The following is a 24,655-nucleotide window of genomic DNA, read 5'->3' as shown; positions in this document are numbered from 1 at the left end:
TAACATATTAGGGGAGTTGATTATCGTTGTGACAGTTTGAGATAACATATTAGGGGAGTTGATTATCGTTGTGACAGTTTGAGATACCATTTTAGGGGAGTTGATTATTGTTGTGACAGTTTGAGATAACATATTACGGGAGTTGATTATTGTTGTGACAGTTTGAGATAACATATTAGGGGAGTTGATTATCGTTGTGACAGTTTGAGATAACATATTAGGGGAGTTGATTATCGTTGTGACAGTTTGAGATAACATATTAGGAGAGTTGATTATCGTTGTGACAGTTTGAGATAACATATTAGGGGAGTTGATTATCGTTGTGACAGTTTGAGATAACATATTAGGGGAGTTGATTATCGTTGTGACAGTTTGAGATAACATATTATGGGAGTTGACTATCATTTAATGTGATTGATTAGTGCATCTTGTTCATCGCATTGCAGGCTTTATTTTGCGTCATAATAGCCAAAATGTCCATAGTACACAAACGTTCTTACATTTTTTATCTCGCAGCAATCATCTAATTCCATTTCAGGAGTAAGGCCACAAATTTTTTTTGTTGTTGCATTTTTTCATTCTGTCCCCTTGAAATCCATTCTGACACCTTGAAATTAATTCTGACACCTTCACAACCATTATGTCCTCTTGAAAACCATTCTGTCCCCCTTGCAAACCATTATGTCCTCTTGAAAACCATTCTGTCCCCCTTGCAAACCATTCTGTCCTCTTGCAAACCATTCTATCCCCTTGAAAACCATTCTGTTTTTGATTTGTTCTGTTAAGACTGTATTGCACTGTTGAAATGCCCACGCCACAATTTCCTCATCAAATAAACAAAGCCCAGGCCTTACTGATTTAAACAGCACAGCCATGAAGTGATCTAACAAACAGTAGCTCTAAACAACAGTCTACACTGTAACAGTGCTTATGATGTATTGTTGCTTACCTCCTCTCTCTCTTCTCCTCCTCTCTCTTCTCCTCCTCCTCTCTCTCTTCTCCTCCTCTCTCTCCTCTCTCTCTTCTCCTCCTCTCTCTCTTCTCCACCTCTCTCTCTTCTCCTCCTCTCTCTCTTCTCCTCCTCTCTCTCCTCTCTCTCTTCTCCTCCTCTCTCTCTTCTCCTCCTCTCTCTCTTCTCCTCCTCCTCTCTCTCTTCTCCTCCTCTCTCTCTCCTCCTCCTCTCTCTCTTCTCCTCCTCTCTCTCCTCTCTCTCTTCTCCTCCTTTCTCCTCCTCTCTCCTTTCTCCTCCTCTCTCTCAACTATCTTCTCCTCTCACCTCCTCTCTCCTCCTCTCTTCCTCTCTTCTCCTCTCCTCTCTCCTCCTCCTCTCCTCCTCTCTTCTCCATCTCTTCTCGTACTTAACCTCTTTATGTATGTCCTATAAAAGTGCCCATAAATGGTAAGTCACCAGGACCCCCTGGTCTTGGCCTTGGTTTGGGGAAGGAGGTGATGTCACAGGAACACACAGATGACAGTGAGAGAGCTGATTCGTGGATATGACTTTTCTATTATGACATCTGCATGGCCAGTGGACACGCTAACATTTCACCTCCCCTCCGTTTCCACCTTGAAGTCATTAGCCTTGTCTAGCATGATCACAGTACACCATCGTTGCTGCATTGGGGGGGGGGGGTTGTTTTTGTTTGTTTTCATTGTATTGGTTGTAATTGAGCAACGTTGCTTGGATGGTGCCTGCCTGACTGCATCATCCGCCATTGTTCTGCACTGAAGCCGCAAACATCCACATCAACAAGACATCTTGATAACCATCTTATCTCTGCCACTGACAGGGGACTGACTGTACATTATCTCTAATGTCAATATGAGGTGTATCAAAATAAAACAATACAGGGGACTGACTGTACATTATCTCTAATGTCAATATGAGGTGTATCAAAATAAAACAATACAGGGGACTGACTGTACATTATCTCTAATGTCAATATGAGGTGTATCAAAATAAAACAATACAGGGGACTGACTGTACATTATCTCTAATGTCAATATGAGGTGTATCAAAATAAAACAATACAGGGGACTGACTGTACATTATCTCTAATGTCAATATGAGGTGTATCAAAATAAAACAATACAGGGGACTGACTGTACATTATCTCTAATGTCAATATGAGGTGTATCAAAATAAAACAATACAGGGGACTGACTGTACATTATCTCTAATGTCAATATGAGGTGTATCAAAATAAAACAATACAGGGGACTGACTGTACATTATCTCTAATGTCAATATGAGGTGTATCAAAATAAAACAATACAGGGGACTGACTGTACATTATCTCTAATGTCAATATGAGGTGTATCAAAATAAAACAATACAGGGGACTGACTGTACATTATCTCTAATGTCAATATGAGGTGTATCAAAATAAAACAATATATTACTTTACTCCTTTTAAATAACTTGTTTTTAGTGCCTCTCCGTCCCACATCATATACCTACTGAATACTTCCCACATCATAATAATAGTGAATACTTCCCACATCATAATAATAGTGAATACTTCCCACATCATAATAATACTGAATACTTCCCACATCATAATAATAGTGAATACTTCCCACATCATAATAATAGTGAATACTTCCCACATCATAATAATAGTGAATACTTCCCACATCATAATAATAGTGAATACTTCCCACATCATAATAATACTGAATACTTCCCACATCATAATAATAGTGAATACTTCCCACATCATAATAATAGTGAATACTTCCCACATCATAATAATAGTGAATACTTCCCACATCATAATAATAGTGAATACTTCCCACATCATAATAATAGTGAATACTTCCCACATCATAATAATAGTGAATACTTCCCACATCATAATAATACTGAATACTTCCCACATCATAATAATACTGACTACTTCCCACATCATAATAATACTGAATACTTCCCACATCATAATAATACTGAATACTTCCCACATCATAATAATAGTGAATACTTCCCACATCATAATAATACTGACTACTTCCCACATCATAGAAATACTGAATACTTCCCACATCATAATAATACTGAATACTTCCCACATCATAATAATACTGAATACTTCCCACATCATAGTAATACTGAATACTTCCCACATCATAGTAATACTGAATACTTCCTACATCATAATAATACTGACTACTTCCCACAGAAGTCACAGAATCAGACCAATCATGACCCAGTGTTCTGAGTTTTCTCCCCCTCACCACATTCCCTCATCCTGCGACCCCGTTCCAATAGCCAACCCAGCATATCACTTAGAGTGCATACTTCCACTTGAAGCCATGCATTATCAGTGTTTCCCCTATATATGCATTTAGTAGCGGCGCACCTGCCACGAATAAAATCAGATTTAAAGTATGCATATAAGATAATGGAGCGATATATTAATACATAAAGTCATCTTTGAGATCTATCAATCATCGAAATATAAACCTAGACAGTCGGGGAGAATCTTTTATTCCCCCAAATGTCATGGTATAGGGCCCACATTGGTTTTATTATAATGTTTGAGTCACTCAGATATCCTTAGAACAAGGCATAATAGCCATGGCAAAATGTGTAGAATTTCACTGAAATTAGCTTTAAAACAGCAACATTTTGTGTGGATATTGGAACTGAGCCATTGCGTCACTACCAGAATTTCTATTTTAAGCCATGATCTCTCTATTTCCATATGACAGGCATTGTGGCTAGGGCCAGGAGTTTTTCCTTCTCTATGTCAAGTAGATGTGTAGATTTTTTTCCATGCCTGGTGTTACCAAGAGTTGCCTCAAGAGTTCACTCACCATCCTGACCCCGTTGTTCCCCTTCCTTCCTGTTTCCTCTGTCTGTCTCTGTGTCTTCTCTGTATCTGTCCAGACGAGAGCCAGACGATGGGTGGTGGTGGTAGTAGCTGCAGTGACACCAGTAGCCTGGTCCAGTCTCACGGCCACTCCCTGAGAAAGAGAGAGGGGACTGTAGACGCGCCCTACCAGACAGGCCAGCTCCACCCTGCTATCCGAGTAGCCGACCTGCTGCAGCACATCACACAGATGAAGTGTGCGGAGGGATACGGCTTCAAGGAGGAGTATGAGGTGGGACGAACTTTCACCTTTTTTGAACTTTCACCACCTCTCGTTCGAATCACTGTGACATGTCAACTTTCACCTCCCGCTCATGGAGACACGCCCCACACTTCTCACTGTGGCTTGGTTCCAACTCTTTAAAACTGGATCCAACCTTTCTCCCTTCATTATAGTAGTTAGTGATGTAACTTGATTGAACAAGGGAAAAGTTTCCTGAATGTGTATGTGGGGACAAAACTTCACCTTTGACCTTGAGCTCACAGCGTCGGTTCCATTTCTTCTACCTTGTTCTCTGCTCTCACTCCTACAATTCAGATTCCGTAAATTTAAGGAAATTAATTTAAAATTCCAGATTCGAGAAATGGAGACTACGTCATTGTAAATAGACGGTACTTTTTAATTCTTGAATTAAATGGAGTTTTACTTCGTCCCCTGGAGACGTTCCAAATGGCACCCTATTTCCAATATACTACACTACGTTTAACCAGATCACCCTATTGGCCCTGGTCAAAAGTAGTGCACTATATAGGGAATAGGGTGGCATAGGGCTCTGGTCTAAAGTAGTGCACTATATAGGGAATAGGGTTCCATAGGGCTCTGGTCAAAAGCAGTGCACTATATAGGGAATAGTGTTCCATTTGGGACACAAGCTTTCCACTGTTTGACTCGTTTTTGCTGTTTGCCTTTTCCTTGTGGTGTTAGACTGCCTCTTCTGCAGTCGTTTGTGTGTGTGTGTGTGTGTGTGTGTGTGTGTGTGTGTGTGTGTGTGTGTGTGTGTGTGTGTGTGTGTGTGTGTGTGTGTGTGTGTGTGTGTGTGTGTGTGTGTGTGTGTGTGTGTGTGTGTGTGTGTGTGTGTGTGTGTGTGTGTGAGATCACTCAGTGTACTAACAGTGCCGTTGTGTGTGTGTGTGGAACCACTCACACAGTGAGTAAGCCTTTAGGACTCACATTTAAAAAGGTAGTGATTAAAAACTGTGTGATAAACCGTCTTTTGTTTGGTCAGATTAAAGTTAATTGTGACAAGGTTCTCCCTCTCTTCAGGAGGCCTCTCTTGTCACCCAACAGCCTCCACACTGACATAGAGACAGACTGCCACTCTGACACTTTGACACCCTGCCTCTTTCTCTCTGACACCCAAACGAAAATTCTCATTTCCCCTCGTTACGCTAGCAGCTGGCTGGGCCCGGATCCAACCTGCTTCACAGACTATCCCCTTAAAACACAGGGATCCAACCTGCTTCACAGACTATCCCCTTAAAACACAGGGATCCAACCTGCTTCACAGACTATCCCCTTAAAACACAGGGATCCAACCTGCTTCACAGACTATCCCCTTAAAACACAGGGATCCAACCTGCTTCACAGACTATCCCCTTAAAACACAGGGATCCAACCTGCCTCACAGACTATCCCCTTAAAACACAGGGATCCAACCTGCTTCACAGACTATCCCCTTAAAACACAGGGATCCAACCTGCTTCACAGACTATCCCCTTAAAATACAGGGATCCAACCTGCCTCACAGACTATCCCCTTAAAACACAGGGATCCAACCTGCTTCACAGACTATCCCCTTAAAACACAGGGATCCAACCTGCTTCACAGACTATCCCCTTAAAACGCAGGGATCCAACCTGCCTCACAGACTATCCCCTTAAAACACAGGGATCCAACCTGCTTCACAGACTATCCCCTTAAAACACAGGGATCCAACCTGCTTCACAGACTATCCCCTTAAAACACAGGAATCCAACCTGCTTCACAGACTATCCCCTTAAAACACAGGGATCCAACCTGCTTCACAGACTATCCCCTTAAAACACAGGGATCCAACCTGCTTCACAGACTATCCCCTTAAAACACAGGGATCCAACCTGCTTCACAGACTATCCCCTTAAAACACAGGGATCCAACCTGCTTCACAGACTATCCCCTTAAAACACAGGGATCCAACCTGCTTCACAGACTATCCCCTTAAAACACAGGGATCGAACCTGCTTCACAGACTATCCTCTTAAAACACAGGGATCCAACCTGCTTCACAGACTATCCCCTTAAAACACAGGGATCCAACCTGCTTCACAGACTATCCCCTTAAAACACAGGGATCCAACCTGCTTCACAGACTATCCCCTTAAAACACAGGGATCCAACCTGCTTCACAGACTATCCCCTTAAAACACAGAGATCCAACCTGCTTCACAGACTATCCCCTTAAAACACAGGGATCCAACCTGCCTCACAGACTATCCCCTTAAAACACAGGGATCCAACCTCCTTCACAGACTATCCCCTTAAAACACAGGGATCCAACCTGCTACACAGACTATCCCGTTAAAACACAGAGATTCAACCTGCCTCTCTCCCTCTCTCCCGCCCCCCCAGAAGCCAACAGGACAGAGAAGAGTAGGGGGAGATAATAAAGCGACTCATTTGTTCTGTTTTGATCATGTACTGTTCCGATGTGTATTTGAAGTTATAGAGGCCAGTGCATCCATCTATCTAAACTGTATCTCTCTCCGACTCCATGCCTTCTTACGTTAATCCAAATGTTTAACTTTGGATCAGATCAATAAGGTAAAATTATATTTTTGGTTATTTGTGCATTTTTTTTTCTCTAGATATCTAGATCATTTAATTTCTTAAGTGTAGAGGTCACAATGATGGAGATGGTGATGATGCTTGCTGGCTGGTCCTGGCCTCACATGTTGGTGGGATTATAGTCTTGCTGGCTGGTCCTGGCCTCACATGTTGGTGGGATTATAGTCTTGCTGGCTGGTCTTGGCCTCACATGTTGGTGGGATTATAGTCTTGCTGACTGGTCCTGGCCTCACGTGTTGGTGGGATTATAGTCTTGCTGGCTGGTCCTGGCCTTACATGTTGGTGAGATTATAGTCTTGCTGGCTGGTCCTGGTATCACATCTTGGTGGGATTATAGTCTTGCTGGCTGGTCCTGGCCTTACATGTTGGTGGGATTATAGTCTTGCTGGCTGGTCCTGGCTTCACATGTTGGTTGGATTATAGTCTTGCTGGCTGGTCCTGGCATCACGTGTTGGTGGAATTATAGTCTTGCTGACTGGTCCTGGCCTCACGTGTTGGTGGGATTATAGTCTTGCTGACTGGTCCTGGCCTCACATGTTGGTGGGATTATAGTCTTGCTGGCTGGTCCTGGCATCACATGTTGGTGGGATTATAGTCTTGCTGGCTGGTCCTGGCCTCACGTGTTGGTGGGATTATAGTCTTGCTGGCTGGTCCTGGCCTCACGTGTTGGTGGGATTATAGTCTTGCTGGCTGGTCCTGGCCTCACGTGTTGGTGGGATTATAGTCTTGCTGGGTGGTCCTGGCCTCACATATTGGATGAAAAGGCTACGTTAGGTCATGTTGTAGCCTTGAGAAATGTGACTAAGTTTTCTTCTTCGTCTCAAGACATTGAGATGTACAGTAGATCAAAATAACATCTCGAAAGCTTCATAAAGTGTGTTTAATGGTAAATATCAATTGGTTCAACTTTGCAAACTCTATTGTAGCTGCCGTAGCCAGACGTAACCTTGGCCAGGTCGCAGTGGTAAATGACAACTTGTTCTCAACTGGCGTACCTGGTTAAATAAAGGTGAAATAAAATAAAAATTAACAAATAAATAAATATAACCTGATATAACCTGATATAACCGAACCTGAAACTAAATCAAACACCCTAGCTATATTATGATACTGTACATCACTTTGGGCTGGTTTCCCAGACACTGATTAAGCCTATTCCAGGACTAAAAAGCTCCCTCAAATGGAGAATAATTTAGTCCAAGAGAACTCTAATCTAAATCTGAAAAACCAGTCCTATATGTCAGCTGTTATGTTGCATGTTGACACTAGTCAGTGAATGCTGCTTCCTTTGGGAAGTCACTATGTCACTATGTCACTACGTCACTATGTCACTACGTATGCTTCTATCAAGTGCTATTTGATATGAACCGTGACAGAGTAAGTATTGAATGCTGCTTCCTTTGGGAAGTCACTATGTCACTATGTCACTATGTCACTATGTCACTATGTCACTACGTCACTACGTAGTGCATGCCCATGTTGTTCAGCATGTGTAACAGATTGTCAGCACTCTTTAGTACAATAGGTTCCCTTTTAGTAGTTCCCTTTTAGGGTTCTAAGGGGTGATTTTTAAGGAGAACCCAGAAGAACTCTACAGAACCATCTTTTACTAAGGAGCCTGTTCTCAGCTCTGTGACCAGAGACTCATTTATAATCACTAAATGATTCATTCATACAAGGGGAAACTCACTAAATGATTCATTCATACCAGGGGAACTCACTAAATGATTCATTCATACCAGGGGAACTCACTAAATGATTCATTCATACCAGGGGAAACTCACTAAATGATTAATTCATACCAGGGGAACTCACTAAATGATTCATTCATACCAGGGGAAACTCACTAAATGATTCATTCATACCAGGGGAACTCACTAAATGATTCATTCGTACCAGGGGAACTCACTAAATGATTCATTCGTACCAGAGGACCTCACTAAATGATTCATTCATACCAGGGGAACTCACTAAATGATTCATTCGTACCAGAGGAACTCACTAAATGATTCATTCGTACCAGGGGAACTCACTAAATGATTCATTCATACCAGGGGAACTCACTAAATGATTAATTCATACCAGGGGAACTCACTAAATGATTCATTCATACCAGGGGAACCCACTAAATGATTCATTCATACCAGGGGAACCCACTAAATGATTCATTCATACCAGGGGAACCCAATAAATGATTAATTCATACCAGGGGAACCCAGTAAATGATTCATTCATACCAGGGGAACCCACTAAATGATTCATTCATACCAGGGGAACTCACTAAATGATTCATTCATACCAGGGGAACTCACTAAATGATTCCAATTATCTCTTCTGTTCTCTCTCTCCTCTTTCTTCTTTCTCTGTACTGTCTGTGTATCCCCAGTAACCGTGCTGCTGTTCACTGTACTGTCTGTGTATCCCCTGTAACCATGCTGCTGTTCTGTTGTCACTGTACTGTCTGTGTATCCCCAGTAACCGTGCTGCTGTTCTGTTGTCACTGTACTGTCTGTGTATCCCCAGTAACCATGCTGCTGTTCTGTTGTCACTGTACTGTCTGTGTATCCCCAGTAACCGTGCTGCTGTTCACTGTACTGTCTGTGTATCCCCAGTAACCATGCTGCTGTTCTGTTGTCACTGTACTGTCTGTGTATCCCCTGTAACCGTGCTACTGTACTGTCTGTGTATCCCCTTTAACCGTGCTGCTGTTCACTGTACTGTCTGTGTATCCCCTGTAACCGTGCTGCTGTTCTGTTGTCACTGTACTGTCTGTGTATCCCCAGTAACCATGCTGCTGTTCTGTTGTCACTGTACTGTCTGTGTATCCCCTGTAACCGTGCTGCTGTTCACTGTACTGTCTGTGTATCCCCTGTAACCGTGCTGCTGTTCACTGTACTGTCTGTGTATCCCCTGTAACCATGCTGCTGTTCTGTTGTCACTGTACTGTCTGTGTATCCCCTGTAACCTCTGTGTGTTTAAGGTGGTGGTGTTCACACACACTTGCATCCCAAATGGAACCATATTCACTTTATAGTGCACTTCTTTTGACCAGGGCCCATATGGATGGTAGTGCCCTCCTTTTGACCAGGGCCCATAGGGGAAGTAGTGCACTACTTTTGACCAGAACCCATATGGATGGTAGTGCACTCCTTTTGACCAGGGCCCATAGGGGTAGTAGTGCACTACTTTTGACCAGAACCCATAGGGTTCACTATATAGGGAATAGTGTGCCAGTTGGGAGGTAAACCACTGCTGTGATTACTCACACGGACAGATGAGGACTAAGCTGGGGAGAGGGATATTGTAAATAGTCTTGTAATTAAACTATTTAATTAAACTGCAGTGGTACATAAGCTCACAGACCGATGAAGAAGAGAGAGACAACTACGATAGCAGCAGAAACACTAGCTTTAGTTTTTGATGTTTGAGTTTCCTGTTCGTTCTACTATTGGTGCTGTTTCTGAGCACTCTGTCTGCCCTCGATAGTCTCTCTCCATCTCTCTTGCTCTATCAATATTGACTAACCTGTCCTTGTCATACTGGCTATTGTCAAATAGAAAAAAGGGATTGAAGAAAGACTGTCTGAGAGAGATAGAGAGGGAGGGGGAGCGAGAGGTGGAGAAGGTTAGGACAGAGAAAGAAAGAGAGAGAGACAGAGAGGGAGGGAGAGAGGGGGAGCGAGATGGGGAGAAGGTTAGGACAGAGACAGAAAGAGAGAGAGAGACAGAGAGGGAGAGAGGGGGAGAAGGTTAGGACAGAGAGAGAGACAGAGAGGGAGGGAGAGAAATAGAGGGAGAGCGAGAGATCATTTTGTCGGTCCATAATAACTAACTATTATGAAGTTGCCATGTAACAAAGATAGGCAGTTGTCTTTGGCCATGATTTGTCTTGTTAGAGCGCTTTACATATTATTATATATTATACGGTGTTATATTGATGTTAAACCTTGTAGACTTCAGAGTGAAAATGTCTGTGCCCAAAATGGCAGCCCTTTCAGGGCACTACTTGTGACCAGAGCCAAAAGAAGTAGCAATGCATTGACAATAGGATGTCCTTTGTCTGTGAACTGATGTGTTTTGTTAACGTAGCTTCATACGGTTATGAAACATCGTATCCTTCAGAAGGACAGTGACAGACAGCGTTGGGCTGCTTTCATCACGTTCTCTCTCCCCTCCTGTCCCAAGATGCACTGCTGTTGGGGAAATTTCCCTCCTAATCCAGTTAGAAGACACATATCTATCTCAGCTTGACTGGCTCCATAAAGACAGGGACATATTTCTGTCTGGCTCCATAAAGACAGGGACATATTTCTGTCTGGCTCCATAAAGACAGGGACGTATTTCTGTCTGGCCCCATAAAGACAGGGACATATTTCTGTCTGGCTCCATAAAGACAGGGACGTATTTCTGTCTGGCTCCATAAAGACAGGGACATATTTCTGTCTGGCTCCATAAAGACAGGGACATATTTCTGTCTGGCTCCATAAAGACAGGGACATATTTCTGTCTGGCTCCATAAAGACAGGGACATATTTCTGTCTGGCTCCATAAAGACAGGTACATATTTCTGTCTGGCTCCATAAAGACAGGGACATATTTCTGTCTGGCTCCATAAAGACAGGGACATATTTCTGTCTGGCTCCATAAAGACAGGGACGTATTTCTGTCTGGCCCCATAAAGACAGGGACGTATTTCTGTCTGGCTCCATAAAGACAGGGACATATTTCTGTCTGGCTCCATAAAGACAGGTACATATTTCTGTCTGGCTCCATAAAGACAGGGACATATTTCTGTCTGGCTCCATAAAGACAGGGACATATTTCTGTCTGGCTCCATAAAGACAGGGACATATTTCTGTCTGGCTCCATAAAGACAGGGACATATTTCTGTCTGGCCCCATAAAGACAGGGACATATTTCTGTCTGGCTCCATAAAGACAGGGACGTATTTCTGTCTGGCCCCATAAAGACAGGGACATATTTCTGTCTGGCTCCATAAAGACAGGGACATATTTCTGTCTGGCTCCATAAAGACAGGGACATATTTCTGTCTGGCCCCATAAAGACAGGGACATATTTCTGTCTGGCTCCATAAAGACAGGGACGTATTTCTGTCTGGCCCCATAAAGACAGGGACATATTTCTGTCTGGCTCCATAAAGACAGGGACATATTTCTGTCTGGCTCCATAAAGACAGGGGCATATTTCTGTCTGGCTCCATAAAGACAGGGACATATTTCTGTCTGGCCCCATAAATACAGGGACATATTTCTGTCTGGCTCCATAAAGACAGGGACGTATTTCTGTCTGGCCCCATAAAGACAGGGACGTATTTCTGTCTGGCTCCATAAAGACAGGGACATATTTCTGTCTGGCCCCATAAAGACAGGGACATATTTCTGTCTGGCTCCATAAAGACAGGGACGTATTTCTGTCTGGCTCCATAAAGACAGGGACATATTTCTGTCTGGCCCCATAAAGACAGGGACGTATTTCTGTCTGGCTCCATAAAGACAGGGACATATTTCTGTCTGGCCCCATAAAGACAGGGACATATTTCTGTCTGACCCCATAAAGACAGGGATATATTTCTGTCTGGCCCCATAAAGACAGGGACATATTTCTGTCTGGCTCCATAAAGACAGGGACATATTTCTGTCTGACCCCATAAAGACAGGGACATATTTCTGTCTGGCCCCATAAAGACAGGGACATATTTCTGTCTGGCTCCATAAAGACAGGGACATATTTCTGTCTGGCTCCATAAAGACAGGGACATATTTCTGTCTGGCCCCATAAAGACAGGGGCATATTTCTGTCTGGCTCCATAAAGACAGGGACATATTTTACTGTCACATAGTCCCAACAGGAACCCTATATTCTGCACTAGGGCCCTATAGGTCAAAGTACATTATATATTGAGAACATGTAGCCGTTTGGGTTACAGAACAAGGGCTAAACGGCTAATCATCAGGACTTTAATGTGTTGAAGTATATCCTTGTAGTGTTGGTCTCCTGACTGCCAGCTTGGCGCTTGGCTAACTTTGCTGCCTGTCTCTCTTAAAGGAAAGGTTTCCATCTCACTGTGCTGCCTGTCTCTCTTAAAGGCAAGGTTTCCATTTCACTGTGCTGCCTGTCTCTCTTAAAGGAAAGGTTTCCATTTCACTGTGCTACCTGTCTCTCTTAAAGGAAAGGTTTCCATTTCACTGTGCTGCCTGTCTCTCTTAAAGGAAAGGTTTCCATTTCACTGTGCTACCTGTCTCTCTTAAAGGAAAGGTTTCCATTTCACTGTGCTGCCTGTCTCTCTTAAAGGAAAGGTTTCCATCTCACTGTGCTGCCTGTCTCTCTTAAAGGAAAGGTTTCCATTTCACTGTGCTACCTGTCTCTCTTAAAGGGAAGGTTTCCATCTCACTGTGCTGCCTGTCTCTCTTAAAGGAAAGGTTTCCATTTCACTGTGCTGCCTGTCTCTCTTAAAGGAAAGGTTTCCATCTCATTGTGCTGCATGTCTCTCTTAAAGGGAAGGTTTCCATTTCGCTGTGCTGTCTGTCTCTCTTAAAGGGAAGGTTTCCATTTCGCTGTGCTGCCTGTCTCTCTTAAAGGGAAGGCTTCTATCTTTTAGACAAACGGTACCGGTCAGTCGGCCCGCGTGGAGATAGATGGAGGCGTCTGAGAAGCAGCGACAACGATGATTGATCAAGACTCTCAAGCCCGGTTTTATTCTCTAGCTAACAAAGTGTCTCAGGCTTTAAAATACATGAAGGGAAATAGCGGGAAAGCTTTTCCCTCTTAGAAGCCTGGATATTAATGATTCATTGTGATTCTGAATTGCCCTTCCAGAGTTCCTGGAGTCTATATTTAACTGCTGTTACGTGGCTGGGTTCAGGGTTCACAGGGAGTCTATATTTAACTGATGTTACGTGGCTGGGTTCAGAGTTCACAGGGAGTCTATATTTAACTGATGTTACGTGGCTGGGTTCAGGGTTCACAGGGAGTCTATATTTAACTGCTGTTACATGGCTGGGTTCAGAGTTCACAGGGAGTCTATATTTAACTGATGTTACATGGCTGGGTTCAGAGTTCACAGGGAGTCTATATTTAACTGATGTTACGTGGCTGGGTTCAGAGTTCACAGGGAGTCTATATTTAACTGCTGTTACGTGGCTGGGTTCAGAGTTCACAGGGAGTCTATATTTAACTGCTGTTACATGGCTGGGTTCAGAGTTCCTGGAGTCTATATTTAACTGCTGTTACGTGGCTGGGTTCCTGGAGTCTATATTTCACAGGGTTCAGGGTTGAAATGGAAACGTATTGGGGTGTAATTTTTGGATAAGCTGAGTTGATTGCTAAAAAAATGTACATTAACATGGGTTTGTTTACAGTAATCTACTGCCTTGGAGCCAACACGCACACACAATGACAAAGACAGACACACACACACACACACAATGACAAAGACAGACAGACACACACACACCAAACCCTACACTGCAGTTTGCAGTGAGGCTGGTGTGTTTTTATAAATTGTCTTAATTGTGCCTGGTATAGGATCAGTTTGGAGATGTCCCCACAGAGAGAGATATCCATATTTCATGAGCCAGTCATCTGAGGGCTGTGGGATCTGAAGATGAGGCTTTATTCTCCCTGAACTGAATGACAGAGTCCTCCAGACAGACAGGCTGAGGGGTAGACAGACGGACAGACGTATGGATAGACGGAGAGAGAGGGAGATGGGCAGACATTCTGAATGAGTCTTTCAGACAGACGGACAGACAGACGGGCAGACAGGCTGAGGGGTAGACAGACAGACATGGGGCTCTTGTTTTTGGCTGCTGTGGTAGAGTGACGCTGGGGGAGCTATTTGAGCGTGACACACGCTGTGTGACATCCTAATGGGCTCTCTGTTTGACATGAATCCCCAGGAACCTTTCTCGTCCCGTTGCCTTCTCATGTCTAATAATGATGTGGATACAACCCCCTCTCAGAATTCTGGAACCCCTCTCTCCCTCTCTCTCTGTCTCTCTCTCTCTCTCTCTCTACCTCTCTCCTCTCTCTCTTCACTCTCACTCTCTCCTCTCTCTCTCTTCACTCTCCCTCTCTCTCTACCTCTCTCTCCCTCTCTCTCCCTCTTCCTTCTCCCTCCCTCTCCCTCTCTCTCTCTCTCTTCACTCTCCCTCTCTCCTCTCTCTTCACTCTCCCTCTCTCCTCTCTCGCTCTCTTCTCTCCCTCTCTCTCTCGCTCTCTTCTCTCCCTCTCTCCTCTCTCGCTCTCTTCACTCTCCCTCTCTCCTCTCTCTCTTCACTCTCACTCTCTCCCTCTCTCTCCCTCTTCCCTCTCCCTCCCTCTCTCTCTCTCTCTCTCTCCCTCTCTCTTTTTTCTGTCTTGCTCTTTACCTTTTTTCTGTCTTTCCAATATGTCCATTTTTAGGAGCTGACAGAGAATATTTTGTTCTCTAACTTGGTATTATCATGTAAAGGCTTGACAACTTGACATCACGTCTCATGTCCTCTTCCCTCTGTTCTTCTCCTCCCTCTCTTTGTATCCTTCTTTCTGTCCCTCTCTTCAGAGCTTCTTTGAGGGACAGTCCGCTCCGTGGGACTCCGCAAAGAAAGATGAGAACCGGATGAAGAACCGATATGGGAACATTATTGCGTGTGTGTATAAAGCATTATCTGATCAATATGAATCTATGTTATAGACTGGTCTCTCTATCTCCTCTCTGATCAATATGCATCTATATTATAGACTGGTCTCTCTATCTCCTCTCTGATCAATATGCATCTATATTATAGACTGGTCTCTCTTATCTCCTCTCTGATCAATATGAATCTATGTTATAGACTGGTCTCTCTATCTATTCTCTGATCAATATGAATCTATGTTATAGACTGGTCTCTCTTATCTCCTCTCTGATCAATATGAATCTATATTATATTAGGGTGTCCAATCAAAAATGCATCTTTTGACCAATGGGTAAAATAATAAGTTAATTGTGTAGATCCTAATGTAAGAAAACCAGTAGTCCTCATGTCTCTATGATAATCTGTTATTGGAGGCCAGATAATAAAACATTTTAATTATCTGGAAAATAGCATCTGACAGACTCATATTTGTCTTTGGGTAAAAATGTACTTTATAAAATAAGGAAGTGAAATTTCCTCACCACAGCGTGTTCGCCCGTGGCTGATGTCTATAGTATAGCTATATATATATATAGCTCTAGTGTTGTCAGACAACTGAATTCATGTGACTCCTGGTCATCTTTGGGTAGTGGCTGAGACACTGGATATACTGTCTGGGTTAACAGTATCATAATGTCCGTGTCTAACAGTCTTGAAGATATTAAATGCTTTTTATTTTGATAAAGTGGTGTATGCCCAGTATTTATATTTGAGCATAGCTTCATGCCTTCATTGGTGACGACCTCCTCAGTCTACTGTTGCACTAAGATGCCAGTCTGTATATGTTTCCCCTTGCCTTCTCTTCCTCCCTCTCCTTTCACTTCCTACCTTTCTCCTTCTCCTTCTCTCTCCTCCCTCTCCTCCCTGTCCTCCTCATCCCACTCCTTTCTCTTCCTACCTTTCTCCTTCTCCTTCTCTCTCCTCCCTCTCCTCCTCCTCCCACTCCTTTCTCTTCCTACATTTCTCCCTCTCCTTCTCTCTCCTCCCTCTCCTTTCTCGTCCTACCTCTCTCCTTCTCCTTCTCCCCCTCCCACTTCTCCTTCTCCTCCCACTCCTTTCTCGTCCTACCTCTCTCCTCCTTCTCCTCCTCCCACTTCTCCTTCTCCTCCCACTCCTTTCTTGTCCTACCTCTCTCCTTCTCCTCCTCCCTCTCCTTTCTCTTCCTACCTTTCTCCCTCTCCTCCTCCCTCTCCTTTCTCTTCCTACCTCTCTCCCTCTCCTCCTCCTCCCTCTCCTTTCTCTTCCTACCTTTCTCCTCCTCCTACCTCTCCTTTCTCTTCCTACCTCTCTCCTTCTCCTCCTCCCACTTCTCCTTCTCCTCCCTCTCCTTTCTCTTCCTAACTCTCCCTCTCCTCCTCCCTCTCCTTTCTCTTCCTTCCTCTCTCTCTCATCATCCTCCCTCTCCTTTCTCTTCCTACCTTTCTCCTCCTCCTCCTCCTCCTCCTCCTTCTCCCTCTCCTTCCTCTCTCTCTGTCTGTGTCCCTCCCTCCTTGATTAACGTGATTCATTCTGAACAGGTTCCTCTCCTCCTCTTTCCCAGATGATCACTCCCGAGTCAGACTTCAGCCCCTGGAGGGAGAGCAGAACTCCGATTACATTAATGCAAATTACGTTGATGTAAGTACACACACCAGCCAGCCAGCTACACACACACACACACACACACACACACACACACACACACACACACACACACACACACACACACACACACACACACACACACACACACACACACACACACACACACACACACACACACACACACACACACACACACACAGAGAGAGACAGCTAGCTACATGGACGTAAAGGTCATTGCGCTCGTTCGCTGCCTTGGTCCCTCTCGTAGGGAAAAGGCGGCTGGCACGGGAGTCGTGATGGGCCAAACACACACACAGACCACAGACACACACACACACAGACAGACAAACACACACACACACACACACACACACACACACACACACAAAGACACAGACAGAACCCCAGAGACACACACACACACACACACACACACACACACACACACACACACACACACACACACACACACACACACACACACACACACACACACACACACACACACACAGACAGACATTGGCCCTTATTTTAAACTCGTATGTCTTCCTTATTTGAATAAGAGATGGCCTGAATAGAGGGAAGGCTAATGGGTTGACGGGGGAGAACTGAGGTTCTGGGGCTTTATGATACGAACGGGACTTATACATAAAGCAGTGTTAGTGAAAATGAAAGACTGCTCACGTGTAATTCATAGACAACCATATAACATGAGAAGATCAGAATGAAACTATTGGAGTAAGTGAAGGAAGCAGCGTAGTAAACCAGTGAACCAGTGAACCAGAGAACCAGTAAACCAGTGAACCAGTGAACCAGAGAACCAGTAAACCAGTGGATTAAGACGATGTGATGACAATAGCAGTATTAGTAGTTCAGTAGAGTCTGTAATGACCCTTCTGATGTGTCCTGCTGTTGTACCTGACTCCCTAAGAGCACTTCTCCCTCTCTCTACCCCCCCTCTCCCCTCCCTCTCTCGACCCCCCCCAGTCTCTCCCCTCCCTCTCTCTACCCCCCCTCCCTCTCTCTACCCCCCCTCCGTCTCTCTCCTCCCTCTCTCTACCCCGCCCCCCCCCCGTCTCTCCCCTCCCTATCTCTACCCCGCCCCCCCCCCCCCCCGTCTCTCCCCTCCCTATCTCTACCACGCCCCCCCCCCGTCTCTCTCCTCCCTCTCTCTACCCCACCCCCCCTCCGTCTCTCCCCTCCCTATCTCTACCCCGCCCCCCCCCGTCTCTCTCCTCCCTCTCTCTACCCCGCCCCCCCTCCGTCTCTCCCCTCCCTCTCTCTACCCCGCCCCCCCTCCGTCTCTCCCCTCCTTATCTCTACCCCGCCCCCCCTCCGTCTCTCCCCTCCCTATCTCTACCCCGCCCCCCCTCCGTCTCTCCCCTCCCTCTCAACTGTCCAGTTGTGCGGATGATTATACAATGTTTCTTTTAGGGTGCAAAAAAACATTCACCCGATGTTACAAGAACGTTCCCAGAACATGACTTCCACACCGATCTCCACAAACCATATCTGTATGGACCTCGCTTTGTGCGCGGGGGCATTGTCATGCTGAAAGAGGAATGGGCCTTCCACAAACTACCACTAGCGTTAGCTTGTGTGGCCTACCACTTCGCGGCTGAGCCGTTGTTGCTCCTAGACATTTCCACTTCACAGTAACAGCACTTACAGTTGACCCGGGCAGCTCTAGCAGGGCAGAAATTTGACAAACTGATTTGTTGAAAAGGTGGCAGCCTTTGACGGTGCCACGATGAAACTTACTGAGCTCTTCAGTAAGGCCATTATACTGCCAATGTTTGTCTATGGAGATCGCATGGCTGTGTGCTCAATTTTATACACCTTATACACTCTTATCCAGAGTCACTACAGTAGTGAGTCATTTAGCAGACTCTCTGATCCAGAGCCACTACAGTAGTGAGTCATTTAGCAGACTCTCTGATCCAGAGCTACTACAGTAGTGAGTCATTTAGCAGACTCTCTGATCCAGAACCACTACAGTAGTGAGTCATTTAACAGACTCTCTTATCCAGAACCACTACAGTAGTGAGTCATTTAGCAGACTCTTAGCCAGAACCACTACAGTAGTGAGTCATTTAGCAGACTCTCTGATCCAGAGCCACTACAGTAGTGAGTCATTTAGCAGACTCTCTGATCCAGAGCCACTACAGTAGTGAGTCATTTAACAGACTCTCTTATCCAGAGCCACTACAGTAGTGAGTCATTTAGCAGACTCTCTTATCCAGAGACACTACAGTAGTGAGTCATTTAGCAGACTCTCTGATCCAGAGCCACTACAGTAGTGAGTCATTTAACAGACTCTCTTATCCAGAGTCACTACAGTAGTGAGTCATTTAACAGACTCTCTTATCCAGAGCCACTACAGTAGTGAGTCATTTAACAGACTCTCTTATCCAGAGCCACTACAGTAGTGAGTCATTTAACAGACTCTCTTATCCAGAGCCACTACAGTAGTGAGTCATTTAACAGACTCTCTTATCCAGAGTCACTACAGTAGTGAGTCATTTAACAGACTCTCTTATCCAGAGACACTACAGTAGTGAGTCATTTAACAGACTCTCTGATCCAGAACCACTACAGTAGTGAGTCATTTAACAGACTCTCTTATCCAGAGCCACTACAGTAGTGAGTCATTTAGCAGACTCTCTTATCCAGAGCCACTACAGTAGTGAGTCATTTAACAGACTCTCTTCTACCAACTAAGCCACACAGGACTAGAACATAATTTGAATATTTGTTGGAATGTTCTCGCTTTGCTGGGGAGAGGAGAAGTGTGTGTGTGTGTGTGTGTGTGTGTGTGTGTGTGTGTGTGTGTGTGTGTGTGTGTGTGTGTGTGTGTGTGTGTGTGTGTGTGTGTGTGTGTGTGTGTGTGTGTGTGTGTGTGTGTGTGTGTGTGTGTGTGTGTGTGTGTGTGTGTGTGCACCATTATCAGATAAGAATATATGCATATTAAATATTAGACCCTTGTTGAAAAGGATTTTCCTTTCCCCTGCCTGTCTGCTTACGACATCGTAGGAAAATTAGCAGCAACACACACAAACGCACACACACACACACACACACACACACACTCCGCAGTACCACACAGATGGACAGATGGATAATGATGTTGCTCTGAAAGCCGTTCTAACAAGCCTGTCCTGCCTCATCAACTCTTCTGTATAGAACATCTCCACCAGGGTTAATATGCCGGTGATTCGCATCCAGGAACGTGTGATTAAGTCATTTTATGGAATGACAGTACAGTAGGTTACAATCAGAGTGATAGATGCCTGCTACATCAGCCTCAGCCCTGCCTTCTACATCAGCCTCAGCCCTGCCTTCTACATCAGCCTCAGCCCTGCCTTCTACATCAGCCTCAGCCCTGCCTTCTACATCAGCCTCAGCCCTGCCTTCTACATCAGCCTCAGCCCTGCCTTCTACATCAGCCTCAGCCCTGCCTTCTACATCAGTCTCAGCCCTGCCTCAGCCCTGCCTTCTACATCGGCCTCAGCCCTGCCTTCTACATCAGCCTCAGCCATGCCTTCTAGATCAGTCTCAGCCCTGCCTTCTACATCGGTCTCAGCCCTGCCTTCTACATCGGTCTCAGCCCTGCCTTCTACATCAGTCTCAGCCCTGCCTTCTACATCAGTCTCAGCCCTGCCTTCTACATCAGCCTCAGCCCTGCCTTCTACATCAGTCTCAGCCCTGCCTCAGCCCTGCCTTCTACATCTGCCTCAGCCCTGCCTTCTACGTCAGTCTCAGCCCTGCCTTCTACATCAGCCTCAGCCCTGCCTTCTAGATCAGCCTCAGCCCTGCCTTCTACATCAGTCTCAGCCCTGCCTTCTACATCAGCCTCAGCCCTGCCTTCTACATCAGTCTCAGCCCTGCCTTCTACATCAGTCTCAGCCATGCCTTCTAGATCAGTCTCAGCCCTGCCTTCTACATCAGTCTCAGCCCTGCCTTCTATATTTGGACTATTTACCAATGCCAGAAGTCAGAGTTGAGGGAGAAATACTTCATGCTATACACATATATATATATATATATAAGCCATATTGTGGGCCTTTTTAAATTCCAGTAATTATTATTTTCCACGTTCACATTACCCCAGTTGTTATACTGTGTGCTTTATAATTAACAGTTTTTCCTCACAGGAGAAAAGGAATGTGTACTGTAATAGAACTCAGTTGATTGTCAGTCCCCCCCCCCCACCCCCATACACACACACACACACACACACACACACACACACACACACACACACACACACACACACACACACACACACACACACACACACACACACACACACACACACACACACACACACACACACACACACACTCAAACAAACACTCATACTCACACACACATCCTCTATCTCTCCCTCTCTCTAATCCACTACTGTTAATCGCAGACTGACGGGAGTTAATCGCAGACTGACGGACGTTAATCGTAGACTGACGGGTGTTAATTGCAGACTGACGGGTGTTAATTGCAGACTGGCGGGAGTTAATCGCAGACTGACGGACGTTAATCGTAGACTGACGGGAGTTAATCGCAGACTGACGGGTGTTAATTGCAGACTGACGGGTGTTAATTGCAGACTGACGGGTGTTAATTGCAGACTGACGGGTGTTAATCGCAGACTGACGGGTGTTAATCGCAGACTGACGGGTGTTAATCGCAGACTGACGGGTGTTAATCGCAGACTGACGGGTGTTAATCGCAGACTGACGGACGCTAATTGCAGACTGACGGGAGTTAATTGCAGACTGACGGGAGTTAATCGCAGACTGACGGGAGTTAATCGCAGACTGACGAGAGAGAGGAGAGAGTGAGAAGACAATCAAGACTTGGCTGAGAATAGGAGCTAGAGAGAATATAAGGGAGAGTGAGAAAGTGAGAGAGGGAGAGACAGGTAGAGATAGAATAGAAGGGAGAGAGGGTGGGAGGTAGAGAGAGAGAGAGAGGGAGAGACAGGTAGAGAGAGAATAGAAGGGAGAGAGGGTGGGAGGTAGAGAGAGAGAGTTGGACAGAGAGAGAGAGAGAGGGTAAGAGAGAGAGAGAGAGAGCGAGAATAGAAGAGAGAGAGAGGGAGAGAGGAAAGAAGGGCTGAGGAGAGACGAGAATAACCTTTAAGTCAGGGGTTGGGGAACCTTTTTGCCATCAAGGACCATCAAGGACCATTTGGATATTTATAAATTAATTTGGGGGCCATATCATTAAAATGTGCTATTTTCTGCTTTATTCATGTTTTAATGTGACTTTAATTACTGACATAGGTTTTATAGTTTAAAAATGACTTTTATGACGTGTCTTGTGTCCTTGAGTATTTAGGAAAGTGCAAGTCCTATTTAAATAAATATTAGTAAATAATGTTGTTGTTATTATGATTACTTGTTCAAACCTCTAATGCTGAAACCGTTTATCTTTCACGAGGCGTTCGATGTCAGCTGGAGATGATGATTCTACTCGCTGCTGGTTTCCCAGGTTTTCCCAGGTTCCGGTCAGTTTTGAGTCGAGTTTTTGCACGAGTCATTTTGGAAAATAACTGCTCACGGCAGTTAGGTCGTCCCGAACACAGATGCAAATTTAAGTGCACGTCTTTTCAGAACAGGAAAATGCTCAGCGCTAACGTACATTTGGTAGAACTCAAGGAGAGGGAGGTTATTGTACCTGGCTTTGCAGCTCTTCGTTCCTTTGCAGCTCAATGACTTCGTGTTGTAGGTCATCCGGCACATCCGCTGGTTCGACGTTAAACGGGGCTCCAGTTGTTTACTCTTCACATCCTTAAACCGCTCACAAAATGCCTTGGCGAGCTTTTCACACTCACCGGCATATTCCCGACGTAATCTCAGGCTCTTGTCCTATAGAAGAGTAGAAAAATGTACTGTGTTACCCCTTTCTAGTGGGACACACACCCCTTTCTAGTGGGACACACCCCTTTCTAGTGGGACACACACCCTTTTCTAGTGGGACACACACCTCTTTCTAGTGGGACACACACCCCTTTATAGTGGGACACACCCTTTTCTAGTGGGACACACACCCTTTTCTAGTGGGACACACACCCCTTTCTAGTGGGAGACACACCCTTTTCTAGTGGGACACACACCCCTTTTCTAGTGGGAGACACACCCCTTTCTAGTGGGACACACACCCCTTTCTAGTGGGACACACCCTTTTCTAGTGGGAAACACACCCCTTTCTAGTGGGACACACCCTTTTCTAGTGGGACACACACCCTTTTCTAGTGGGACACACACCCCTTTCTAGTGGGAGACACACCCTTTTCTAGTGGGACACACACCCCTTTCTAGTGGGACACACACCCCTTTCTAGTGGGACACACCCTTTTCTAGTGGGACACCCCCCCCCCCTTTCTAGTGGGAGACACACCCCTTTCTAGTGGGACACACACCCCTTTCTAGTGGGAGACACACCCTTTCTAGTGGGAGACACACCCCTTTCTAGTGGGACACACACCCTTTTCTAGTGGGACACACACCCTTCTAGTGGGACACACACCCTTCTAGTGGGAGACACACCCCTTTCTAGTGGGACACACACCCTTTTCTAGTGGGACACACACCCTTTTCTAGTGGGACTTGCCACAGCTTTAATTTCGCTAAAAACTATTTTACATTTGACAGCAGATCGCTGAGAAGCTGGTTCGGGCCCTTGGAGCTTTTTAAAAATATACATATTTTTGAAATTACGACATAGCTTTTTTTATATAAAAAAAATGTATTCATGAATTGGCCTGATCAAACGGTCTCGTATACGGCCAGAGGCCGGACGTCCCCCACCCCTGCTTTAAGTCTTATTGTTTTGTTTCCAGGCACATACAGTTGAAGTCGGGAAGTTTACATACACCTTAGCCAAATACATTTAAACTCAGTTTTTCACAATTCCTGACATTTAATCCTAGTAAAAATTCTCTGTCTTAGGTCAGTTAGGATCACCACTTTATTTTAAGAATGTGACATGTCAGAATAATAGTAGAGAGAATGATTTATTTCAGCTTTAATTTCTTTCATCACATTCCCAGTGGGTCAGAAGTTTACATACACTCAATTAGTATTTGGTAGCATTGCCTTTAAATTGTTTAACTTGGGTCAAACGTTTCGGGTAGCCTTCCACAAGCTTCCCACAATAAGTTGGGTGAATTTTGGCCCATTCCTCCTGACAGAGCTGGTGTAACTGAGTCAGGTTTGTAGGCCTCCTTGCTCTCACACACTTTTTCAGTTCTGCCCACATATTTTCTATAGGATTGAGGTCAGGACTTTGTGATGGCCACTCCAATACCTTGACTTTGTTGTCCTTAAGCCATTTTGCCACAACTTTGGAAGTATGCTTGGGGTCATTGTCCATTTGGAAGACCCATTTGCGACCAAGCTTTAACTTCCTGACTGATGTCTTGAGATGTTGCTTCAATATATCCACATAATTTTTCATCCTCATCATGCCATCTATTTTGTGAAGTGCACCAGTCCCTCCTGCAGCAAAGCACCCCCACAACATGATGCTGCCACACCCGTGCTTCACGGTTGGGATGGTGTTCTTCGGCTGTTTCCTCCAAACATAACGATGGTCATTATGGCCAAACAGTTCTATTTTTGTTTCATCAGACCAGAGGACATTTCTCCAAAAAGTACGATCTTTGTCCTCATGTGCAGATGCAAACCGTAGTCT

At 44.9% G+C, this 24,655-nt stretch overlaps 1 protein-coding gene across 1 annotated transcript in view; it reads left to right on the top strand.

Moving 5' to 3' along the window:
• LOC139560627 (receptor-type tyrosine-protein phosphatase mu-like) overlaps positions 1-24,655 on the top strand; it is a 774,972-nt gene that overhangs the window by 641,605 nt on the left and 108,712 nt on the right. The window contains exons 21-23 of the mRNA XM_071377563.1: positions 3,890-4,104; positions 15,259-15,346; positions 16,914-16,990. Coding sequence (XP_071233664.1) covers positions 3,890-4,104; positions 15,259-15,346; positions 16,914-16,990 — 380 coding nt within the window. The remainder of the gene's footprint in view (positions 1-3,889; positions 4,105-15,258; positions 15,347-16,913; positions 16,991-24,655) is intronic.

The sequence above is a fragment of the Salvelinus alpinus genome, chromosome 30 (genome assembly GCF_045679555.1).
Source record: "Salvelinus alpinus chromosome 30, SLU_Salpinus.1, whole genome shotgun sequence".
NCBI lineage: Eukaryota > Metazoa > Chordata > Actinopteri > Salmoniformes > Salmonidae > Salvelinus > Salvelinus alpinus.
The sequence above is the reverse complement of the archived record's forward strand: the minus strand, read 5'-3'. Positions and strand labels throughout refer to the sequence as shown.